This window comes from Carcharhinus amblyrhynchos, chromosome 10 (genome assembly GCF_965287045.1).
Source record: "Carcharhinus amblyrhynchos chromosome 10, sCarAmb.v2.hapA, whole genome shotgun sequence".
NCBI classification, from domain to species: domain Eukaryota; kingdom Metazoa; phylum Chordata; class Chondrichthyes; order Carcharhiniformes; family Carcharhinidae; genus Carcharhinus; species Carcharhinus amblyrhynchos.
Genome location: NC_137333.1, coordinates 35,872,563 through 35,898,310, shown reverse-complemented (window position 1 = coordinate 35,898,310; position 25,748 = coordinate 35,872,563). Strand labels below are relative to the sequence as shown.

General features: G+C 41.2%; 1 protein-coding gene across 2 annotated transcripts in view; it reads left to right on the top strand.

The window, feature by feature from the left end:
* Nucleotides 1-25,046, top strand: part of LOC145348868 (arginine and glutamate-rich protein 1-like) — a 54,184-nt gene extending 29,138 nt beyond the window's left edge. The window contains exons 2-4 of one of the 2 annotated variants that reach the window (XR_013888026.1): nt 12,426-15,752; nt 16,152-16,235; nt 24,161-24,186. Coding sequence is in view for 1 of the 2 variants with exons in the window: in XM_080196885.1 (XP_080053011.1) it covers nt 12,426-12,651; nt 16,152-16,235; nt 24,161-24,328 (478 nt within the window). In the remaining variant the exon portion in view is untranslated. Of the gene's footprint in view, nt 1-12,425; nt 15,753-16,151; nt 16,236-24,160 lie in introns of both variants that reach the window. The other variant, XM_080196885.1, reaches the window with a different exon arrangement.
* Nucleotides 25,047-25,748: the final 702 nt, after the last annotated feature.

The following is a 25,748-nucleotide window of genomic DNA, read 5'->3' as shown; positions in this document are numbered from 1 at the left end:
CCAAGGCGTTGCCATGAAGGAAATAATGGGGAACTATAGGTCCTAAGCTCTCTGATATTTCAAAGAATGCACAAAATTTGAATATGTTTTATTTGCAGCAAATGAGTCCCTGTGTATGACTGTCACTTCTAGCAGGCATAAACTTCAGGATTGTTTATACCAGTGGTTGGAATGACTTATCTCAAGGTTAAGTACAGTCCCTTAGCTTGCTTATGTCCTATGAAAGAATGTTGTCAGAGCAGTTCTGAAGGATATGAAAGCTTTGTGGGATTGTATTATACCCTGAATTAGGTCATTCCAAGTAATGTTTTCTAATGGGAGAAATTTTACAATTAAAATTCATTTTTGATTACATAAAATAACTCCAATAGCCTATCAGGCAACTTATGGTGTAAAGCAAAGTACTGTACAAATTCTGGATATGTAGGCAACAGACATGCAGTTGATGTTAAGTTGCAATTTCTTTCATCCAGAATCCTGATTCACGTAATGTTTCTGTAATTTGGGGGTGATTTTTACATACAGGTGTAAGTCAGTTCTAATATGGCCAGCATGGTAATGTGTATTCTTAGTGCTCATCATTCATGGGTTGACCCAGGTACAGATTTGAGTGAGGGTACGAAGGATATTGGAGATGAAAACAGGAAGTTAGGAGTTAGCAAAATAGAGACACAAGGATAATGCTGCTTAAGAACAACACCGATCCTGAAAGCCTTCAGAAAGACTAGGTTTTGGAACCTTGTCATTCAACTTGGGGTCGGAGATCCAACTCTAACTGGTCTTAAAGGGATGAACATTTCCCCTATTTGCAAACTGTAGATACTGTTTTAAAAAGGAATTTGTATGGCCTCACCCAGACATTAATGAACGTGGGCAATGAGCACAACACTCCCTAATTTACCATAAATGGACAAATTTCACTCCGGCTACTTAGGCAGGTATGGAAGGTTGAAAAATGCCACTTGTGCAGTAGAGAGTAATCTTTTGATATAGAAGATAGAATAGATTTAATTTGCATCTAGCTTGATGTTGTGCTAGAATTGAGAGAAGTACTATTCCCCAACAGAAGCATTCCTCAATTTTATTAGCACGAAAACAAACATCAAAGTGCAGTGGAAGAGAAAGAGACAAAGACACCTCAACCTATTACAAGCCTTTCCAGTGCTCAGGAGCAGATAATCAAGCGATAAATCTAAAAGTGGAAGCAAGATTTTCCAGTCAAGTGACAAAGAAACCCATCACTCAAGAATCTCTTGTACTGGTGGTTCATAACATGCTTGCGATGAGAAAGTGTGCTCTCAATTGCTACATGGCATTATCCCCATCAATCAACATGCAAGGAAGTGAGCTTAGTGCAGCTGGTGCCCTTATAAGCAGGTGATTTGGCATTGCATTTAGCTATCTGGTAGCATAGAACCTGTGAAGACAGTTCCTCACAGTCATTGCCAAGACAGCATGGTATGTCTGGAAAAATAATTGGGATGTTGCCTATATAGCCAATTGGGCTTTGCTTATGATTACCATGGCATGCCTTTAACAAAGTCCTTTGAACATCAGAAAAAGCACTGAACATTGGTCTGAGGTCAGTGTGGGATAGGGGATAAAATGAAAGTGGAAGATCTGGAAGAGAAAGGAGAAGAACACCTATTGTTTCAACTAAAAGGTAGTGCAATCCTTTACTGTCTTAATCCTGGGACGTAAGTGTGGAGCCCAGAAATGGAAGCAATGCACCATCATGTGTTTTATGCGAGTTTAACATAACTTCCTTGCTGTTGTACTCTGTGCCGCTGTTGATAATGTCAAAAGATACTGTATGATTTATTAACTCCTCTCTCAATCAGTCCTGTTGCCTTAATTGAATTAGGCACATAAACCTCCAGGTCTCTTTGCTTCTGCACCCTCTTCAGAATTGTGCCATTTATTCGCACATAGAATGTGGGCTTCACTAGCTAGGGCCAGCATTTACTTCTCATCCCTACATGCCCTTGAGATGGGGGTGGTGAGACAGCATCTTGAAGGGCTGCAGTCCTTGTGTAGGTAAACTCAGAGTGCTGTTAGGGAGGGCATTCCAGGGTTTTAACACGTCAACAGTAATTGAATAGTGATATAGTACCAAGTCAGTACGGTATGTGACTTGGTGGGGAACTTGAAGATGGTAGTGTTTCCAAAGTATCGTCTGCCTTTGTCATCTAGATGGGAGAGGTTATGGATTTAGAAGATGCTGCTAAAGGAGCCTTTGTGAGTTGCTGCAGTGCATACAATGCTGCCACGGTTTGTCAATAGCAGAGGGAATGAATGTGTAAGGTGGTGGATGGGGTACAAATCGAGCAGTATGCTCTGTCCTGCATGGTACCAAATTCCTGAATGCTGTTGGAGCTGCACTCATCCAGATAAGTTGAGAGTATTCTGTCACACTCCTGATTTGAGTCTTTTAGATAGTGCCCCCAGGATGTTGATGGATGAGTCCAGGAAATTAGCTAAGTGATTCACTAATTTCAAATGCTGAACAGACGTTGTTTGGGGAGTTAGGAAGTGATTCATCTTTGCAGGATTGCTAGCCTCTGACCTGTTCTTGCAACCACTATATGGCTGGAACAGTTCCGTTTCTGATCAATATGCTCCCAGCATATTGATATTGGGAAATTCAACAATGGTAATGCCAAGTGAAATGGTTAGATTCCCTATGGTGGAGATGGTCATTGGCAGGCACTTCTGTGGTGTGAATGTTCTTTGCCAGTTATCATCCCACACTTGAATATTGTCCAGGTCTTGCTGTGTTCGGATTCGTACATCTTTAGGATCTGTGCAGTCACGAATGGCGGAGGAGATCATGCAGCCATCTGAGAACATCCCCACTTCTGATGTTTTGGCAGAGGGAAGGTCATTGAAGAAGCAGTTGAAGATAGTTGGGCCTAGGACAATATTCTTGTAGGAAATCCTTCTGCAGCAATATCCCCAAACTGACATGATTGCCCTCCAACAACTATTTTTCTTAGTACTAGGTACGACTCAAAACAATAGAGTGTCACCACTCCCCTCCCTATCCCATTTCCTATTGGCTTCAAAGTTGCTCAGGCTCTTTGATGCCACAGTTGGTCAAATTCTGCTTTGATGTCAAAGGCAGTTACTTCTTGAGTTTAGCTCTTTTGACCGTGTTTGGACTAAAGTTGCAAAGAAGTCAGCAGTTGATTGGCCCTGGCAGTAAGTGCTGCTTGATAGCACTATTAACAATATCTTCCATCACTTTGCTGATGGTTGAGAATAGACTGATGGGGTGGTAATTGGCTAGGTTGGATTTATTCTGTCTTTTGTGTATAGGACATATATGGGCAATTTTCCACATTGCCAGTTAGATGCCAGCATTGTAGCTATGATGTAGAGTTGCCGACATTGGACTGGGATAGGCGCAGTAAGTAGTCTCACAACACCAGATTACAATCCCAACAGGTTTATTTGGTAGCATGAGCTTTCAGAGAGCTGCTGCTTCATCGGGCAATTGTAGGATTTGTTTTACAAACAGAGCATATATAGACACAAACTCAATTACAAGAGAATGGTTGGAATGCGAATCGTAACGGGTAATCAAGTCTTTGCAGGTGCCGACAATGAGTGGAGGGAGGGTTAAGCACAGATTAAAGAGATGTGAATTGTGTCAAGCCAGGACAGTTAGCAAGATTTTGCAAGCACAGGCAAGTCATGGGGGATTACAGATAGTGTGACTTGAACCCAAGATCTCGGTTGAGGCCGTCCTCATGTGCGGAACTTGGCTACCAGTTTCTGCTTGGTGATTCTGCGCTGTCGTGTATCTTGAAGACTGCTTTGGAGAATGCTTACCTGAAGATCAGGGGCTGAATGCCCTTGACTGCTTAAGCGTTCCCCGGCAGGAAGAGAACACTTCTGCTTGGTGATTGTCGAGCGGTGTCCATTCATCTGTTGTCGTAGTGACTGCATGGTCTTGCCGATGTACCATGCCTTGGGACATCCTTTCCTGCAGTGTATCAGGTAGACGATGTTGGCCGAATCGCGTGAGTATGTAGCATGTACCTGGTGGAAGGTATTCTCACGTGAGATGATGGCGTCTGTGTCAGTGATCTGGCACATCATGCAGACGTTGCTGTGACGGGGTTGTGTGGTGTAGTGGTCACTGTTCTCCTGAAGGCTGACTAGTTTGCTGCAGACAATGGTCTGTTTAAGGTTGTGTGGTTGTTTGAAGGCAAGTAGTTGGGATGTGGGGATAGTCTTGACGTGATGTTTGTCTACAGCGATGACATATTGAAGGCTCTGGAGAAGATGTTGCAGCTTCTCTACTCTGGGGAAGTACTGGATGATGAAGGGTACTCTGTACCTGTTAAAACTCGCATTCCAACCATTATCTTGTAATTGATATTGTCTATATATGCCTTGTTTGTGAAACAGATCCTGCACTCAACTGATGAAGGAATGGCACTCTGAAAGCTTGTGCTACCAAATAAACTTATTGGATTTTAACCTGGTGTTGTGAAACTACCTACTGAGCATTGTAGCTGTACTAGAACAACTCGGCATGGACACTGCTGGTTCTGGAGTTGAAGTTTACAGTACTATTGCTTGAATGTTGTCATTGCCCAAAGCATTTGTCATATTGGCTGTCTTCCGCTGTTTTTTGATATCAGATGAAGTCAATCAAATTGGCTGAAGCCTGGCACCTGTGATGCTGGGGACCTTAGGATAAGGCTTGAATGGATTCTCCAACTGGTACATTTGGTTTATAATTGAAAATGTTTCATCCTGGTGTTTTTGGTGCTGCACCTGGCATGCCCTCCTGCACTCTTTGAACCAGTGTTGATCCCTGGCTTGATGGTAATTGTACAGTTGGGATATGCCAGGCCATGTGATGAGTACAGTGCTATCACTGATCACAGTGTCTCATTCCCAGGTTTGAGTTGTTAGATCTGGTTGAAATCTAATCCATTTAGTATGATGGTAGTGCCACACAACATGATGGGTGTCTGCATTGTGAAGATGGAGCTTTGTCTCCATAAGGACTTTGCGGGGAGCGGGGGTGAGTTAATCCTGATGTTGTCACGGACAGGTGCATCAGCAGCAGGCAGTTGTCGAGTGGTGTTCATTCATCCATTGTTGTAGTGTCTGCATGGTCTCCCCAAAGTACGATGTCCCGAATGAACACCGCTCGACAACCACCAGGCGAGACTGTTCCCTCCTTGTTGGTGAACACTTTAGTGGTCACTGGCATTCAGCCTCTGATCTTCGGGTAAACGTTCTGCAAGGCAGCCTTCACGACATATGACAGCATAAAGTTGCTGAGCAGAAACTGATAGCCAAGTTCCGCACACGTGAGGATGGCCTCAGCCGGGATCTTGGGTTCCTGTCACATTATCTGTAACCCCCATGACTTGCCTGGGCTTGCAACATCTCACTGTCCTGTCTGGAGACAATACACATCTCTTTAATCTATGCTTAATGCTATCTCCACTCACATTGTCTGCACCTTTAAGAATTGATTAGCTGTAAAGACTCGCATTCTAATCAGTATTCTGTAAACTGTGTGTGCCTTTATATGCTGTGTGTGTGACCAGAGCTCTCCACTCACCTGACAAAGGGGCAAACCCCGAAAGCTTGTGGGTTTACTATCAAATAAACTTGTGGGACTTTAACCAGGTGTTGTGAGACTTCTTACTGTGTTTACCCAGTCCAACGCCAGCATCTCCACATCAAGATGTATACACCAGAGGCCTGGGGGATGGCTAATGTGGTTCCACTTTTCAAGAAGAATGATAGAGATGAACCAGGAAGTTACAGAGCCAGTGAGTCTCATGACAGTGATACGGAAATTATTGGAGAAAATGCTGACGGAAAGAATTATTCTCCATTTGGAAAAGCATGGATGAATTAGGGATAGTCAGCAAGGCTTTGCCTAAGGGAGATCGTGCCCAACAAATTTGATAGAATTTTTCAAAATGTGAGGCCATGTCTGGTGGCCTACCACAAGATTCAGTGCTGGGACTCTTATTGTTTGTTTAACATAGCCTCTTCTGCAATGTTGGGATTCTATCAGCCCATCAAGTCTGCCCCTGACAGAATATCTTACATAGGCCCTGTCCGTCATCCTATCCCTGTAATCCCAGACATTTCTCATGGCTAATCTATATAACCTACACATCTTGAGATACTAAGGGTCAATATCATAGCTAATCCACTGAACCTGTGCACCTTTGGACTATGGAAGGAAACCAGAGTGCGCACAAAAAAATCCCTATTGACACAGGAAGAACATGCAAACTCTACACAGTCACCCAAGGCCAGAATTAACTAACTACTGTGCCACTATACTGCCCCCCTACAGTAATCCGGAGATTACCATTTTTGAGGTTCTGCTTGCTAATTTCCTACCCACTCCTTAAATTCTGATTGCAGGGCCAGTCGTTCTATATATGTTGTTGGTACTGATGTGAACCACGAAATGTTGAGTGTTCAGCCTCTCCCCTCAATATACTCTGGCAGCTGCTCGGTGACATTCTTAACCCTGGCACTAAAGAAGGTACGTGCCATGCTGCATTCTTGTTGCAACTGCACAAATGCTTGTCTATTTCCCAGTTGATTCTCCATTGACTATTCTTCCAGTCATTCTTGGGCCTCCCATACAGTTGAGCCAACTGTGGTATGGACTTGGCTCTGGCTGAACAACCCAGATAAACTATTAATTTCATTCAGAACCAGATTTAATGAGATACAGTCAAGGGTCTCGTGCATGATTTGCCTATTTCTTCTTGATTGCCCAGTGGGTACTCATTCCCTCTCACCTAATATGCTTTTAACTTTGGAATGACCACATCTGTAAATGTGTTACCCATAAAATTCTCAACCTTGCAGTGATGTCAGCTGCTGCTCAAGCTCAGAAGAGTGGAGCTCAAGTTGCTCCACCTGATAACGGTTCCTGCTCATATGATTATCTTGACACTGGGGACATCCTGGCATTCCCACATAGTACAAGATGTGTGTACTCAGGTCTGAATTGCCCTGGCATTCCTCCATCTGCTTGGATAGTAACCTTGCTACTAATAAATCTTCCACTTTTCAAAAAAAGAGAGTTATCAGCATTTCCCATCTGTGGGCTTCATTTAAATATGGGAAAACTGTATGCTTTGCTTGACCCTTTTTTAAATATTTTAAATTTGACAACTGCTTAGACTAACCCCAGAACTTTGGAGAAAGAAAACAGCTACAGTAATCACAGCTTCTCTCTGGTATTCCAAATTTCTTTCAACTCCACTCCAGCTCCCAGTTCTTACCCTAATTAATTGTTAGGCTCAAAGCCTGGGTCTCAATTAATCTCCCCTTTGATGCTCCTGATTCACTCTTAATTTGAATAACTCGAGAAACAGTTTACAATGTTTTCTCTTGTTGACATAGGTAGAATGTCAAAGTAAACAAGTTTGGCAAAAGTGTGTAAGTCTGTACCACTGGCTTTCTTCTGTTACTCCTTCTGGTTTTGATAAAATGGGAATGAGTGTAGGTTTTCCCATACTTTTAAAGAAAACAAATATTTTAATAATATAATTGCATCCTATTATGAATGCACTTGACACCCATTTAATAGCAATAAAGTTATACTTTGCATACCAGAATCTACAGAATCATTAATACTTCTGATGAATTTTTATTTTGTCACTCCCTGAGTATCTTTGTTCAGTGAAAACAAATCGCATTAGTGTAGATGTTCCTTAAATAAATGCATAGATTCTAGCCCTATGGCTTCTTTGTTATGCATTGATTCCACAATTCATACAGGTTTCATCTGAGCTGAATCTTTTTATGGGAATATACCCAAGCCTGGAGAAGGAAAACATCCACAAAATGTCTTTTATTGATTGATCAATTCAACCCAGAATATTTGGAGATTGCCATTCCTGAAGTATAGGCAGCCTGAAGACAATAAGACAGTATATGGTTCCTATGTGCAAATTATGGTGATAACTTGAGGTACAGAGAAAGTAACTGGCATGAAAATAAATTGGAGAAATAATTATAAGAGGGGAAGAATAAAACCTGCACTTTTGCCTAACCTTTTCCACTACTTGATATCCCAAAGCATTTTGCAGCCAATTTAAATACTTGGAAGTGTTGCAGCGTCAAGAAATATGGCAATCAATCTGCACACAGCAAGTCCCCACAAACAGTAAGGAGGTAGTGATCAGATAAGTGCTGTTATTGGATGGATAATTATTGGCCAGGATTCTGGAGGAGGATTCCCCTGCCCTTGTGCCATGTGTTCTTTTACTTCCGCCTGAGAGGGCAAATTGGTTCTCATTTTAACCTGCAACAGTGTGATACTTCCTCAATACTACGGGGCACTGTCAATCTACATTATATGGCTGAGTCTTGAGTGCAATTTGAACCAGAACGTTCTGATTTAGAAACGAGTGCAACCACTGAGTTAAAGCTGGAATCCTTGATTATTCTTGTTAGGTTTGCCCATTGTTCATTATTTTTACTGTTTCTATGTCCTTTGCTGGTTATCTGGGATTGCAGCAGATTTTCTTTTACCATGGAGATTTTGAACTTGCAAGGTTTGAAACCCATGTAAACTGCAATTTCTGGACATTAATCTTTTCTTTTAAAATGAAGCACGTGTTTTCTAAAAATTAATGACTTTTGCACCAAGATTCCTTTTGATTGAAATTCTCTGTGCAGAGATGGGTCTTGACTTCAGAGAGGGAGGGTGTTATCATATTCCAACAATGGTACCGAAGACTTGTGTTTCAGAACTTGCCATGCCTTTATCTAAGTTTTTCTAGTAAAAACTCCAACACTGGAATTTGTATGGCAAAATGGAAAATTGCCCATGTCTGTCCTATATACTGAAGCAGGACAAATCATATCTGTCCAATTACTACCCCATCATTACTTCCTGTCATTAGTGATGGATATCGATGGTGTTTTAAAAGCGCCATTTACTTTGCAATAATCTGCTCACTGACTCTGGGTTATGCAAGGGCCATTCAGTTCCTGACCTCATTACTGTCTTGGTTCAAACATGGACAAAAGGGCTGAATTCCAGAGAAGAGATGAGAATGACTGGCCCTGACATCAAAGTAGCACCAACTGTTGCATCAAGGAGCTGTAGCAAAACTGAAGTCAGTGGGAATCAGGGTGGGGGGAGTCTTTGGTTGAAATTATACTTGGCAGAAAGGAAGGTGGTTGTGTTGGAGGTTATTAATCTAATTTCCGGGGCATTACTACAAGACTTCTCAGGGTGGTGTCCTAGGCCCGACTATCTTCAGCTGCTTCATCACTAACTTCCATCATAAAGTCAAAAGTGGGAATGTTTGTTGATTAAACCCCATTCACAATTCCTCACATACGAAGCAGTCAGGATGAGTGCTGGATGAATGCTGTTTCAACAAGTGATGGCAGTGTGTATCATCTATAAGACCATGAGACATAGGAGCAGAAGTAGGTTATTTGACCCATTAAATCTGCTATGCAGATCATGACTCCTCAATTCCACTTTCTCATTTTAATCTCCATAACCCTTAATTCTCTTACTGATTAAAAAAAATCTGTCTGTCTCAGCCTTCAACGTAACCCAGCCCTCTGTGGCAGAATTTGATAAATTCACTGCCCTCTGAGAGAAGAAATTCCTCCTCATCTCTGTCTCAAATGGACCTCTTACTCTGAGATCTGGTCCTAGACTCCCACAAGACGAAACAACCTCTCAGCATCTACCTTGTCAAGCCTATAGACAACCTATATGTCTCAATGAAGTTGCTTGTCATTCTTCTCAATTCCAATGAGTACACACCTGGCCTACCTAACCTCTACTCAAAAGAAAATCCCACCAAACCTGAGAGTAATCTAGTGAACTTTCACTGGACTGCCTCCAATGCCAGTGTATCTTTCCTTAGATAGTTCACAGTATTCCAGGTGTGGTCCAGCTCATGCCTTATACATTTTTAGCAAGGCTTTCCTTTTTTCATGCTTCATTCCCTTTGAAATAAATAATTTGCCTTTCCAATTGTCTGCTAAACTTGTATGCTAGCTTTCTGCGATTTATGCATGAGGACCCCCAAATTCCTCTGTATTGTAGTCTTTCTCCATTTAAATAATATTCAGCTTCTTTATTCTTCCAATCAGGTGCATAACTTCACATTTTCCTGCATTATATTCCATCTGCCAACCTTTTGCCCACCACCTCATCTGTCTATTTCCCTCTAGGCACTGTCATTCTCACCACTTGCTTTCCAATCTATTTTTATGCCATCTGCAAACTTGGCAATAGTACATTCACTTCCCTCATCGTTAATATATATTGTAAGTAATTGTGGCCCCAGCCAGATTGCTGTGGCGCACCAGTAGTTATGAGTTGCCATCCTGAGAATATCCCACTTATTGCTACTCTCTTCTATCAGTTAGCCAATCTTCTGTCCATCTTAATATATTATTCCAAACATCATGGACTCTTATGTTATTGTGTGTTACCTTAGCAAGCACTTTTTGGAAATCCAAGTATATTAGACTATTAGTTTTCCTTTGTCCTGCTCATTACCACCTCAGAGAATTCTAGTAAATTTGTCAGGCATGATTTCCTTTTGTGAAACCATGCTGAGTCTGCTTGATTATATTATGCATTTCTAAGTGCTCTGATGTTAAGTCCTTTATAATGGACTCTTAGTATTTTCCCACTGACAGAAATTAAGCTAACATTTTTCTAGTGACAGAAACCTGTTTTTTGTCTCTCTTTTTTGAATAAAGGAGTTGCTTAGTAATTTTCCAATTATCTGGGACTGTTGGAAAATTTAATGATTCTTGGAGATTACTACCAAAACATCCATTATTTCTGAAGCTTTAATATCTTCCGATGAACTATCAGGGAGCATATTGGCCTTTAGCCTTATTAGTTTCTTTCATATTTTTCTCTCGTGATAGTTATTGTATTTGTTTAATCCCCCTGCCCCTTGATTTAGTATTTTTGGAATGTTATTAATGTCTTCCACCATGAAGATTGACAGTCTCTTTCCAGAAGGGGCCTGTGTTCACTTTGACCCCCCTCTTCCTTCTCATATCTTTAAAGAAGTTCCTGCAGTCCATTTTTATGTTACTTGCTGGTTTAACCTCAGTTTATTTTCTTCCTTTTTTTGGTCAAGATGCACTGCAGGAACTCACCAAGCCTCCTTAAACAACACCTTCCAAACCTATGACCACTACCATCTCGAAGAACAAGGGCGGTAGACATGCAGCAACAATGCCACATTGAAGCTCCCCTCCAAGCCACTCACCATGCTGACTTGGAAATATGTTGTTGTTGCTTAGTCAAAATCCTGGAATTCCCTCCCCACCTGCATTGTGGGCATTCCTATACCACAGTCTGCAGCAATTCACAAAGGCTTCAGCCTACCACCACCTCAACAGTTAGGGATGGGCATTAAATACTAGACGAGCCAGTGACTCCTACATCCCTGGAATGAATTTTAAAAAATGCAATTAATCGTCAGGTTTGTTCCTCATTACTGCTTAGCAGCTTGCACATTATAATAAGACATTCAAAAAAATCCTGGTCACATGACACGTCTCCCCATAACAATTTCAGAAGCTATTACTTCGTGTCTAGACAGACCATAGGAATTGTTTTATAGCTGAGATGATTAGATTCTGCAATGCCTCAGCGATTAGCTTCTGAATTATCCATTCTTCACCTTGATGGAATAGGAAGAACATTGTTCAACATAATTATTGTCCTGGTAACTTTCTATCTCCATGAGTTTTCTAGAAATGCAAATGAGGTCCAGTACAGTTTCATTAAATATTTTGAAGTAGACCTTAACATTGGCAGGTGTGAAATTCCATTGGAGGATGACTTGGCATGTCTTAATTGTATTCCACATTGGAACCTTCCAGAAAACTGGTCAGCAGTAATAATATGTCAAGTGACTGGTAGCCATCTTAAGCCAGTGTGTTTGCTTGCTTTTCAAAAGTCCTTTTTAAAAGCAATTCAAAGTATGTTTGATCAGCCAATGCAATTAAAATTAATGGACACAGTGGTTAGCACTGCTGCTTTTACAGCGCCAGGGACCTGGGTTCACTTCTGGCCTTGGGTGACTGACTGTATGGAGTTTGCGTATTTTCCCTGTGTCTGCGTGGGTTTCCTCTGGGTGCTCTGGTTTCCTCCCACAGTCCAAACATTGAGTATGAATTGGTCATACTAAATTGCCTCATGGTATTGGTCAGATGGATCTGCCATGGTAAGTGTGGGGGGTTACAGGGATAGGAAAGGGCCTGGGTAATATCTCTGACAGAGTTGGTGCAGATTCAATAGACTAAATGGCATCTTCTGCACTGTAGGAATTCTGTGTTTCTATGATCATACTTGCACACGTTACATCATTGTGACAACCTGCTTACTAATTGTTTTCCCTCATTTATTTAAGCCGACAGCAAGAAATAGAAGAGAAGCTGATTGAAGAAGAAACTGCAAGAAGGGTTGAGGAACTTGTGGCAAAACGTGTTGAAGAAGAGTTGGAGAAACGTAAAGATGAAATTGAGCGTGAGGTACTCCGGCGTGTTGAGGAGGCCAAGCGCATTATGGAAAAGCAACTGTTGGAGGAGCTTGAGCGACAGCGACATGCTGAGCTCGCTGCACAGAAAGCTAGAGAGGTAACGCTCGATCGTTGGAAAAGCAAACGACAGTCCATGGCAAAACTTTCAGTCACAGTCAATGGTCACCACTTAATCTTCATCAGTAAATGGAATCAGAATACGTCTTTCCCTTTCCAGCAGTCTGCAGTACCAGTGTTGTTTTTTTTAAGTTGTATTTCTTTTGATGTACAAACCAACCTTTTATAATAGTTTAAGATGCTGAATGTAGTATTTAATTAGGCTACACAAAGCATTGTTCCATGGCATTTGCTGTTTAAATTCAAGAACCTTTGACGAAATAATACTAATATGCCAACATATCAATCAATGCCTGTTAAAAAATCTTTTTCCACACTTAAAGTTTAAATGAAACTTTTGCCATGGCTGCAGACTTTGAGTTAACCTAACCATGCAAAAGCTTTTTCTTTAAAGGCTTTTCAGGCTAGCAATTTGCCCTTCATTTGTCTAAACACTTTTCCATCCTTATTCTAAGTGGCTTAGTCTTTTCAATGCTGAAGTAGGTTAAAGTGGCTGAGCTTGCAGTACTTGCTTATGGCAAGTGGTTTATGTTTGCTGTATATCCATCTTAAATAAGATTATAAAGGGGAAATTTTATCATGAGGTTTCTGATATCAGCCTCCATTTTATTCAAAGGATTCTTGTGGGACTGGAGCTAGTCCTTTATAACCCACCTCCAGCGTGTAGTTATAAGTACCTATTCCTTCCAAGAGGGCTATTGACGACTGGTGAGTCCCTCCTTGAAGCTAGACATCCTGTATGCTATGTGGTCTAGAAGCTGGAAGATGTCTTCCTGTGAAATAGTGAATTGCTACTATATTGAATTTTGCTGGCACTCATCAGCCCTGAATTCTGAAATGATATGCTTAATCTTACAGGGAAGTGCATCACCTAGCTATTCATTGCAATTTTAAAAATCTAACATTAACCCTTTGAGTATGAAATAACTTAGCTTTCACCAACGTACACGTTTTCTTTCAAGTAGTTTAACCTTTGGCGTTGGACATTGTTGAAGGAAATTAGAAAATACAGCACAAAATAGTGCTTTCTACACCATATGCTCTCAGCAAACCAATATTACTTTGTGAAGTTTTATACTGTATATGGTCCTACACGTTTATGGCAACACTCCACTTACACTGGCAAAAAATTGAATTCCAAGGTCCTTTTCTGCATAATTTTGCCAAATATTTACTGTCTATGTCAATGACATTGTAAATGCTGGTGTGCTTAATTTCCCAATTTTTTGTAATAATTAAATCCTTTTACCACTATCAATTAGTCCTTACCTTCAGGTAAGCTTTTTTTTTGTTGCATCATGGATCAGATTTATGGTAAATAACAGAGGCAGAAAGAGAAAATGCTTTAATTCATTTCCCAATCAATTCTAAACTTTACTTACTTTTTGTTGTTTGGCTTCCCCACCCCTAACCTTTGTCTGTCTCTGTACCTCTCTTTCATTTCATGCACTCATCTCTATCTTCTGCCTTTCCATCTCAGTTCCATTTAAGCTAGATCGGAGCCTAGACTTTTAACTAACACATTGCAACTATATTATTTTATCATTTTTTTAAAAATCTGTGTAAAATGTATTAATTGACTTTAAAAAAATCCATTCAAGAAAATACAATACTGCAAATTTTTAATCCCATACTTTGTTAATGATAATACTGTAGACTAAGACTACTTACGTTGTATCTTGCTGACAAAACACATTAACAAAATAAGAATAATCTTCAACATTTCATCATAGATGAGTAGGACTATATTCTAAAGTTGTGTGAAGTTTTCAAAGGGTTAGTGATTAGTTTGTTTTGCTGGTAAAGATCTATTGGTTGTTGCTTTAGAAATTAAATCATCGGTATTTTTGGCTACAATGCCTTACAGTTTTATTTTATTAGTATTTTTAAGGTTTGTTAAATTAATCTGAAATTTCTTGTTTATACTGTTGACGTTAAGTGAAGGAGGATTGACTATTTTATTTACTATATTTAGTTGGCCTGTTGGACTTCATTAAATACTCATTTCAGAATGTTCTTATCTGCTCCTTGAAGTGAGGATCAGTCTATATTCTTTACATTTAATGCAACCAAGGGAGACACAAAATGTATGAGGAAATCAGTACAGTTAATTTATATGCCATTTTCATAAAATTAAAGAACGCCTTCAAATTGAGTTATATTATGAACGATTACTGTATTATAAGCTGCATGATAGTCAGTGCAATCTTATTTTAATGTAATTTCATTTTATTTAAACACACTTATTGAAGTTGTGAAGTATTCAGAGTTTATTGATATACTGTAAGAATTAATGCCTATTGTATTATGATTTGCATTCTAACTTGTTTGTATCTAGGTAATTTGAAGTTCCAGGGTTGATGAGTGTCAGCTTGTAGCACATTACTAATCATAGTAAGATCATTTTTCTTTTTCATGTCTCTTGATAGTTTCGCTTGGCTTCATGTTAGCATTGTCATCCTACAGACAAAGGGCAAATTTCCTGGGCTATTCACAGTACTGAAGATGTATTTTTTCCGTTCTGTGCACAGTGTGAAATTGTTAACCTTAAGTGCTTGGCGGGTGTCTTGTTTAACAGAATTTTGTAGCAGGCTACTTCCAAGTGCACATAATAACCAAGGTAGCTGCTTATACAATTGTTTGATCCCAAGGTCAATATAATTTATTCAGCATTTACTCATTAACTTGTAATAATAGTGCCTTGACTTTGAAAGGTTACTAGATCGCCAGTAGCTTAAATGGCACTTACGTATGTGTTCTCAGAACGGAACAAACCATCATTTCTCTTACTGTGAAAGATGCTCTCAGTTCCACAAAAGGATGGATTAAAGCTTGTATTTTTCACTAACAGTAAATGTATCTTTCTTATTAATTGTTTGCCTTAGGAATGGTGATTTATATTGTTTCTTCTTACCGTAAACATCTGCATTCCTCAGCTCAGCCTACGTTGTGTTGTGTTTCTTGTTATTGGCTGAGCTGCTGATGCAGGTGTTGCCAAGCTAACAGTACAAATCAGTTTAAAGAGGAAGCTGGCGCATATGGCAGCCGAGGAGCACACTCTGCAGGACACTGGACGAGACAGTAAATATTCAACTTTTAATGCTGATTAATGGAGCTATAGGTAAAGAATACGTAGGTATTTGTAATTGACGAGAAAAATCTATTTTTTTTATTTTTGTTAATGTAATTGGTAAAGTTTCTTTAGCAGTTGTATTATGTGTGGTTTAAAAAAAAATAGTAGTATCAGCAAACCTGACGAAGGAGGGTTTGGGTCATTGCTGTTTGAGGGCTGGGGTGGGATGGTTTAAACCCAGAAAGAATTTAACTAAGGGCAAACTAGTTCACATGAATGGCAATAAAAAAGGTGGCTGTCTTGGGGATAGTCAGAGGAAGGAAAGTATACTAAGGGAAGGAGCAGCTAGTGTAGATGCAATCTTAAAATTATTTCTCTCTATTAACATCATATTGTCTCCTATTTAGGAGGAAGAACGAGCTAAACGAGAAGAACTTGAGAGAATATTGGAGGAAAATAATCGAAAAATAGCAGAAGCTCAAGCTAAATTGGTATGCATTATTAAAATATGATTGCTTTGTTTTATGTCTTAAGTGTGGTTTCCTCTGTTTACAATAGATCATGGAGATATTAAATGCCCAACATATGAAATTAAGAATGATTTTTGATTTTGGTTGGTAAAGATAAGAGTTCTGATAAATGAATTTCCATATGCACAAGATATTGTCATTATCCTGTAAGGATAGGAGAGGGAATATATCTGTATACTTTGGATGCTTTGGGAAACCATGGCATATCTTGATTATGTAGGGATATTACTTAGTTTTTCTTTCAATTATAATACACTTTTGTATTTTTTCATAATTTTTAAGTACATAAGAACATAAGAAATAGGAGCAGGAGTAGGCCATCTGGCCCTTCGAGCCTGCCCCGCCATTCAATAAGATCATGGCTGATCTGTCGTGGCTCAGTTCCACTTTCCCGCCCTCTCCCCATAACCCTTAATCCCCTCTCTTATCAAAAACCCATCAACCCGCTAAAATATTTAGCGAGGCAGCCTCCACCACTTCAACGGGCAGAGAATTCCAGAGATTCACCACCCTTTGAGTGAAGAAGTTCCTCCTCAACTCGGTTCTAAACCGCCCCCCCTTTATCTTGAGGCTGTGCCCCCTAGTCCTACTGTCTTTTTTGAGCGGGAAGAGTCTCTCCACCTCTATCCTATCCATCCCATTCATCATCTTATATGTCTCAATGAGATCTCCCCTCATTCTTCTAAACTCTAACGAGTACAAGCCTAGTTTATTCAGCCTCTCCTCATAGCTCAACCCCCTCAACTCCGGTATCAGCCTAGTAAACCTCCTCTGCACTCCCTCCAAGGCCAAGATATCCTTGCGCAGGTGCGGCGCCCAAAACTGCACACAGTACTCCAGCTGCGGCCTCACCAATGCCCTATACAGCTGCAGCAAGACCTCCCTACTTTTATATTCAATCCCCCTCGCTATGAAGGCCAGCATCCCATTCGCCTTCCTGACCACCTGCTGCACCTGCAGGCTGGGTTTTTGCGACTCATGCACAAGGACCCCGAGGTCCCTCTGCACCGTCGCCTGCTGCAGTTTTTCGCCACGTAAGTAATAGTCCTTCCTACCATTCTTCCTACCAAAGTGGACCACCTCACACCCAAACTATGGATCAGTATCAACGGCACATCATAGTATTGACTCTTGTAGTATGTCTTCAGCCTCATATCATTTGGATCAATTTCTGTGATGGAAATGTCTGGGTTTGGTGAAAATGTTTCGCTGGAGTACAATCTTGACTATTGAATCATCCAAAATTTAAATTCAATAGACTGGACAGCCTAAAATTTGACGGATGGACAGGTCTATATTCCTCAGTAAGAAAGGGAATAATGTGTTTGTGAAACATTCTTAAGTGTTCTACTATGCCAGTCATTTTCAGTGAAGAAGATGGCATTGTGACTCACTCACTCCCACATCAGTCATAGGCAGAAATCAGTGACAGCCCTGGCCAGTGCTCTACTTACTGACTAGAATTGTTGATTTTGTTTTTGCGTTTATTATACAGACTTTGCTGTTGCTGAAAAAAGTTGATCTAATGTCAAACCCAGGTAACTCCTTCACTGGATTCCTGAGCTAGGTCACGACCAGCACGTGCTTAGCTAAATAGTAAAAACTGTTGAATAGCCCTTCCCTCACCCCAGTCATTTAATATATTCTCATCCAAGACATAATATTTATATGTATGGGACTAGCTCCTAAACACAGTATCAACTCATCCATGGCCAACTCATCAATTGTTTGTTCTCAGTTCTGCTATTTATGCAGGCATTGCTTCAACCTTATGCTTTGCCCTTCAGCTTGAAGTCATTTGCAAGGACCAGTAACCAATTTAATTCTAAATTTATTTGACTAATGTCTGTAATCTTTCTGTGAGTTATTATGGCTAACATTGTCCAAACAGCAAAGCAGTTACAATAGTAACAAATGGACTCATGAGATGAAGAAACCTGGAGTATTATCTGGCTCTGCTTGACTTAGTCAAAAATGTCAAGCTTTATGCTCACTTAACAAAGAGCTGCTGAAGGCTTGACCTTTTCAAGCTTGAACCTTTACGAACATCATTATTTAAGGGTTTTCAGAACACTAACAGTTGAGGAGCCAGTACAGTTGAGTCTGTAAAGAGACAGGATTGGGCAAACCAGACCACTTTATAATTAAGAATTAAACACCTTTAAGGGGAATAGAAACTTTTTCCTTGGAACAAAACATCTATCACAATGATCACAAGGGTTCCAGAGGATGTTCACGTTGTTTCTGACAGTAACCTCTGCCACAAGACGCCAATACGACTGCAACCAAGTATTGCATAGCAAATTTTACTGACTGATGGATAACATCTAAAATCATCCTTAAGCAAGTTATGTTATGCATCAGCATTTATCTTTGACAATAATCTTAATGATATCAAAGAACAAGTTGCAGAATAGAGAAGCAAGTTAAAGCTGTTGCTTATTTTGCTCCACAGGTACAGATGTCAGAATTTATAAAGTCAGTATCTAAATGTATGAACTGTAGAAATGTTAGAGGGTGGATTTCTAAAACAAACTAATGAATTTACTTTAAAAATCAACAGCTTTTAAATTATACTTCCACATGATCAAAAGTGATCAAAGTATTGTGCAATTTAATGGCACAATGCATGTGCCCTTCAGCCAGGCTCCCTAACCCATGATACCGGAGATCGAAACACTTTTTTCAGATATTATGTGTGTTAGAACTTTTACTTTTAAACATCATGCTTTCAGTACCCATATTTTTCACCACTGTTCTTGCCAAGGTATCTTTTGGCTCAATGGTGGCAGTTTCGCCTCTGATTCCCAACTGAAATAGAACAGGATTTCCCAAGCTTTGCTAGCCATGGAACTATTTTTGACTGTCCAAGAATAATGGCAGAACCTCTGAAAAACATATTTATTATGTTGGAGTGAAATCTCAAAAAAATTGATTGCTTTTGCACAATAGGCACAAAGATACAAAAACCAGTTTATGATTTGATTTATTATTGTCACATGTATTAACATACAGTGAAAAGTATTGTTTCTTGCGCGCTGTACAGACAAAACACACTGTTCACAGAGAAGAAAACAAGAGTGTGCAGAATGTAGTGTTACAGTCATAGCTAGGGTGTAGAGAAAGATCAGCAAGGTAAGTCCATTCAAAAGTCTGACAGCAGCGGGGAAGAAGCTGTTATTGAATCGGTTGGTATGTGACCTCAGACTTCTGTATCCTTTGCCGAAGGAAGAAGGTGGAAGAGAGAATGTTGGGGTGCGTGGGGTCCTTAATTATGCTGGCTGCTTTGCCAAGGCAGCGGGAAATGTAGACTGTCAATGAACGGGCAGCTGGTTTGTGAGATGGATTGGGCTACATTCAGAACCTTTTGTAGTTCCTTGGGCAGAGCATGAGCCATACCAAGCTGTGATAAAACCAGAAAGAATGCTTTCTATGGTGCATTCTGTGGTGCAAAAGTTGGTGAGAGCCATAGCTGACATGCCAAAATTCCTTAGTCTTCTGAGAAAGTAGAGGCGTTAGTGGGCTTTCTTAACTATAGTGTCAGCATGGGGGGATCAGGACACGTTATTGGTGATCTGGACACCTAAAAACTTGAAGCTCTCGACCCTTTCTACTTTGTCTCCATTGATGTAGACGGGCATGTTCTCCTTTACGCTTTCTGAAGTCAATGACAATGTCCTTCGTTTTGTGACATTGAGGGGGAAATTATTGTTGCCGCACCAGTTCACCAGATTCTCTGTCTCATTCCTGTCTTGTCATTGTTTGAGATCCGACCCACTATGGTGGTGTCATCAGCAAACTTGAAAATTGAATTGGAGGGGAATTTGACTGCACAGTCATAGGTGTATAAGGAATATAGTAGAGAGCTAAGAACACAGCCTTGTGGGGCATTGGTGTTGAGAATGATTGTGGAGGAGGTTTTGTTGCCTATCCTTACTGATTGTGGTCTGACGGGACGTTCAGGATCCAGTTGCAGAGGGAAATGCCGAGGCCCAGGCCAGGGAATTTGGAGATGAGTTCTGTGGGAATAATAGTGTTGAAGGTTGAGTGTCGTCAATAAATAGGACTCTGACATAGGTGTCCTTGTTATCTAGGTGTTCCAGGGTTGAGTGCAGGGCCAGGGAAATGGTGTTTGCTGTGGACCTATTGTGGTGGTAGGCAAACTATAGTGGATCCAGGTAGTTTGGGAGGCTGGAATTGATTCGTGCCCTGACTAATCTTTCAAAGCACTTCATAATGATGGATGTCAGAGCCACCAGCCGATAGTCATTAAGGCACGCTGCTTGGTTTTTCTTAGGCAACGGGATGCTGGTTGTCTTCTTGAAACACATAGGGGCCTCGGATTAGCTGATCCACACAGGATCTGAGTGCACGTCTGGGTTCCCCGATCCGGGCCAGTTACTTTCTGTGGATTGACCTTCAAGAAAGCTGTTCTGACATCTGCAATGGTGACCCCAGATACAGGTTCTTCCAGGGTGGAGGGCATGCTCTCACTGACATCTTGCTCAAAATGGGCATAGAATGCACTGAGCTCATCAAGGAGGGTTGTGTTGGAGCTGGTGATTTTATATGCCTTCATCTTGAAGCCTGTTATGTCTTGCAGATCTTGCCATAATCGGCAAGGTAGGTGTAGCTAGCCTGGGACTCCAGCCTGGTCCAGTGTTGTCTTTTGGCAACCTTGGTGGATCTCATTGGATTGTATCTGGCTTTCCTGTATAGGTCACTGTCGCCTGGCTTGAACGCCTGAGACCTGGACTTCAGCAAGCAGTGGATATCCCTGCTTCCGGTTGCGGAACACACGGGTTTGCTTCTTTGGCCCACAGTCTTCTACACACTAATGAAGTCAGTTACTGTAGTGGCATACTTATTCAGGATGGTCGCAGAGTTTTTAAATACTGGTCAGTCCACTGACTCCAAGCAGCCCTGTAGGAGATCATCCAATTCCTCAAACCAAATTGCACAACTCTCTTTGATGGATTCTCCCACTTCGGTTTTTGCTTATAAGCTGGGAGCAGGAGCATCGCTTTGTGGTCTGATTTGCCAAAGTGGGGGGGTGGGTAGTAGAGTGGTAGGCATGTTTGATATTTGCGTAGCAGTAATCTAGGATGTTTGGGCCTCTGGTGGAGCAGGAGACGTGTTGGTAACTTGTTAGTATTCTCTTGAGCTTGGCCTGATTGAAGTCTCCGACTATGATTTACAAGGCCTCTGGATGTTTCGTCTCAAGGCTATTTGTAGTGGTGTACATTTTGTCCAGCGCGATCTTCACGTCCACATGGGGTGGGATATAAACTGCCATCAGGATAACAGAGGTGAACTTCCGCGGAAGTAGGGACAGCATTTTAGCATTAGGTATTCTAGGTCTGGGGAGCAGAAAGTTGCCAGTGTTGCTATGTCTAGGCACCATGAGGTGTTGATTAGAAAGCCTCTAGCCTTACCTGAAGCTGCTGTATTTTTGATGGATTGAGAAGCCCTCGGGTTGTAGGTCATTGTCCATTGAAGCAGGAGTAAGCCATCACTCCATAAAACAGAGTACACAGCAGTCCCTCAGTTCTCTTTGGAAAGTGAGTCTGGCTCTGAGTTCGTCTAGCTTGTTTTCCAGAGACTGGACATTTGCGAGGAGTAAGCTGGGGAGGGGGACTTGGGACCGCGTTGTTTCACTCTCACTTGCAGGCCTGCCATTTTCCACGTTTCCTGGAGAGACGGCTTCTTTTTGAGCCTGGGAGACGCTGAGAATGGTTTGCGATGTTGAGTATGGCTGTGTCCATTGAGGTTCTTCGCTCTGTTCGGTGTGCAGATGGAGGATTTGTTGCCTTGCTTGCAGTTCCTGTGTCGGTAGGTGCTTCTGCACAGTCGGGTGTTCCCGCACGCTGTCAGGCTGCGTTTTGGCTTTGCCGGTCGGTGGATATCCAGACCATGCTCTGGCGTGGACAGGTCGAAGGCCGGAAATCGGATAATGTCCTTAGGGTCACGGATGAGCCTGTGTATCGAGCTCCACTGGCTCACTGCCAGTTTGGGCTCTTACTTCAGAGGTTGGAGGATCTTGAGACCTGCAATTGGATTTAAAAAAGCATTTTAAGTGACTGTGAGGCTGAGAGAGTTTATTTTTTTTAGGAGTGTGGAGCAACTGAAGAAAGGGGGAGGAGAGAAAGTGCTTGAAGCCTGCAGAAGGTCGCAGCTCTCTGGCTCAGAGGGGTTGGGAGATGTGGGGAGAGGTCTTCAGCCTCAGTTGTTGGGGACCAGCAGAGTGCAGTTTCCAGTTCCCGGAAAGTATTTGTATGCATTTATTATAGTTAAACAGTTATCTTATTCAGCAAATACTTAAAACTTATCTTGTTACTTTTAATGGAGAAGTGATGCTGCTACTTTTGCTCACAAATGTGTTTCATATTCAGACTGCTGCAGGAGAGCTGGATCCTCATGTGGGGCTCACACACACCCTACCCATACATGCTGTCCTCTCTCTCCTGCACACTTTCTCACCCCTTTCACACACAGTCGCAGTTTCACCCACATATATTCCCACCTCTTCCCCTCTCACTGTCACCTCTTTTGCACACACATGCACACACTCACCCCACTCTCTGACAGTCACATCTCTCCACACACCCACCTCTCACACTCTCATCTCCCTCACACACATGCACGTACAGTTGAAACTCTCACGTATCTCTCACATGTAGTCTCACCTCTCACAGGCAAACTCTCATCTCTCCATCATACACAAACTCACTTCTCACACACACAGACATTCTCACCACTGTCTCACAGGTGTAGTCACACCTCATTCATGCTCGCCCACCCCCGCCCTCCCTGCTGTCCTATTGGCTCGCCCCTGCCCTCCCCCCTGTCCTCTCTCAGCTCGCCCCTGGCCGCTCCCCCGTCCCCTCTCGGCTTGCCCCCGCCCTCCTCCCGTCCTCTCTCGGCTCCCCCACCACCACCACCCTCTCTCTAGGATCGTCCCACCCGCTCTCTCCCCCACATGTTTTCTCACCTCTTCCTCTCACACTATCGCTTCTTTTGCGCACACATGCTCACACTCACCTGTCTCTGACAGTCACATCTCTCTCTCACGTACCTCTCTCACTCTCACTTCCCTCATACACACATGCACGTACACTCGAATCTCTCACACAAACATTCATCTCTTATACACAGTCTCACCTCTGTTACGCAGGCAAACTCTTTCCATCACACACAAACTCACCTCTCACACACATGCACACACACTCAGCTCTGTCTCACATGCATTCTCACCCCTCATGCATATGATTTGAATGAAGATTTTCAACAGTGGTGGATGTACCCATAAAAATGAAGTGCATTGAATTATTCCAAATTGTAAATGTAATTAAGGAAGGAATATTTTCATTAATATGTTTTAGATTGAGTCTGTTGTAGTCTTTTTGTGCAGAATCTGCCTTGTGACATTAATGTATGAAAGTTTATCAGTTAACAAAACCACCATTTATATGGTGGTTTTAACATTTTAAAATGTACCAAGATGTTTCACGTTACAGTAATCATGCAGGAAAAATCATTAGTCTTCTAGATGACATTAGGATGGGTGACCAAAAGCTTGGTCAAAGAGGTTGGTTTGAAGGAGAGAATTACTGAACCTAGGTACCTGGAGCCCCAGCTGCCAGTGGTGAAGAAAATGAGGGAAGCACAAGATGTTTATGAATCTGGTGGCTGAATATCTACCATCTAATACTGATTTTCTCAGAATATTTTTATTTAAATGTATTTGATAGAATTGAAGTAGTTTCAGAATGGGTGTGCCTGAGCCGATTTTGAACCAATCGTAAAAATCAGATAAATTCCTTTCTGTAAAGGAAAGCCTGTTGATTATTTAACTATCAAGTTATATTTTAAATTGTAATTTGCAGGCTGAGGAGCAATTGAAAATTGTTGAAGAGCAAAGAAAAATCCATGAAGAAAGAATGAAGCTAGAGCAAGAAAGACAGCGTCAACAAAAGGAAGAACAAAAACTGATCCTGGGCAAGGGGAAGTCCAGGCCAAAGCTGTCCTTCTCACTGAAAAGCTCTGTTGGATAACTTTGTGCTTGTGTTCTTTTTTAACCTTGTAGCTTCATGTTGAAGTGTTTTTGGAAAAGACAAAGTTCGAATGATCAGATGTGGGCTGTGCTCTACAACATTTCTTAGCAGAATGAGAAATGTGATTTTAAAACTGAAATTCAAACATTCTGTTTATCAGTACAATGGAACCCTGTATAGAGCATCTCTGATTTGCAGATGTAAAATGTTCTCGAGCAGAAATCATCCTCATCAGTTTTCTTCATAAATTGGCTGTAGTAGATTGGGATTTTGAAAGATTAAGGGGATCTTCACAGAGATGATCTAAAGATGGGTTCCGCTGTAGTTAACTTAGCAAACCCAATGTGATGTAAATGTTAAGTAGTATTGGGATGATGTAGTAATATCAACTGTAAATGAAGCAAATTAGCAATGGTGCCCATTTTAAATACATTTGATCTGTAATCAAAATTGATAGCCCAACAAACCCTGAAATAACTGTGGAGTCTGTCTGTGGTGTGTTAACAAATACAATGCTGTTGTCAGTAGAATGGCTCCTGACATTCACAGGTAAGGAAAATCACCACATTTCTAGGGGCAAGGAGAATTATTGTCTGGACCGGCAGTACATATACCTCTTAATGTTCTGATTTGTTTTCATCATTTAGCAAAGTTAGCCTGCTTTTTCCCCATATTGTAAATGTAAAAACAACACAAATAAAATAAGATTTTAAATGCACTAGAGATCTAGTATATTATTATTTCTAATCTATTGTCTGATGAGCTTTGCAAAACAGGAATTGTTAATATTTTATAGTTGTATGCATGCAAAATATTGGATTGATGCTGTTTGTATTTATACAATGTATTTAGCAAGTGCATATTATGATCAAATGATTAAAAAGAGGTAAAGTCGCCATAGTCCCAGGTGAGCATAGACTGCTCTACGCTTTGAGGAGGAAAGCTGATTGGTGTTGATTTAACCTGATCAGGCAAGGGGCAAGATTGAGAAGGCAGACCTCCATGAATAACTTCAGCTTGTATGGGAATTGAACCCTTGCTATTATCATCACTTTTTATCACTAATCAACCGTCCAGCCAACTGATAGGCATGTGGTGTATTGCAACATCAGAATTTATGATTGCTTTTACCATGGCCCTACAACATCCATTGCTGTGGAAAGGCATGTCAGCCATAATGATGATGCAGATCCATAAGCTGTACATTTGTGGCCATTCTGTGCCTGTTGCACATTAAACTTTGGATTTGGATGAACACTTGAATGTCAGAACTTGCATACCTCTTGTGCATGAGCCTGTGAACTTCCGTTAAGAAAACGCATGTTGGGAGATCACCCATGTTACTAATTTGGTGACTAGTGGAGTGCCCCAGGGGTCGGTGCTGGGGCCTCAGCTATTTACCATTTATATAGATGATCTG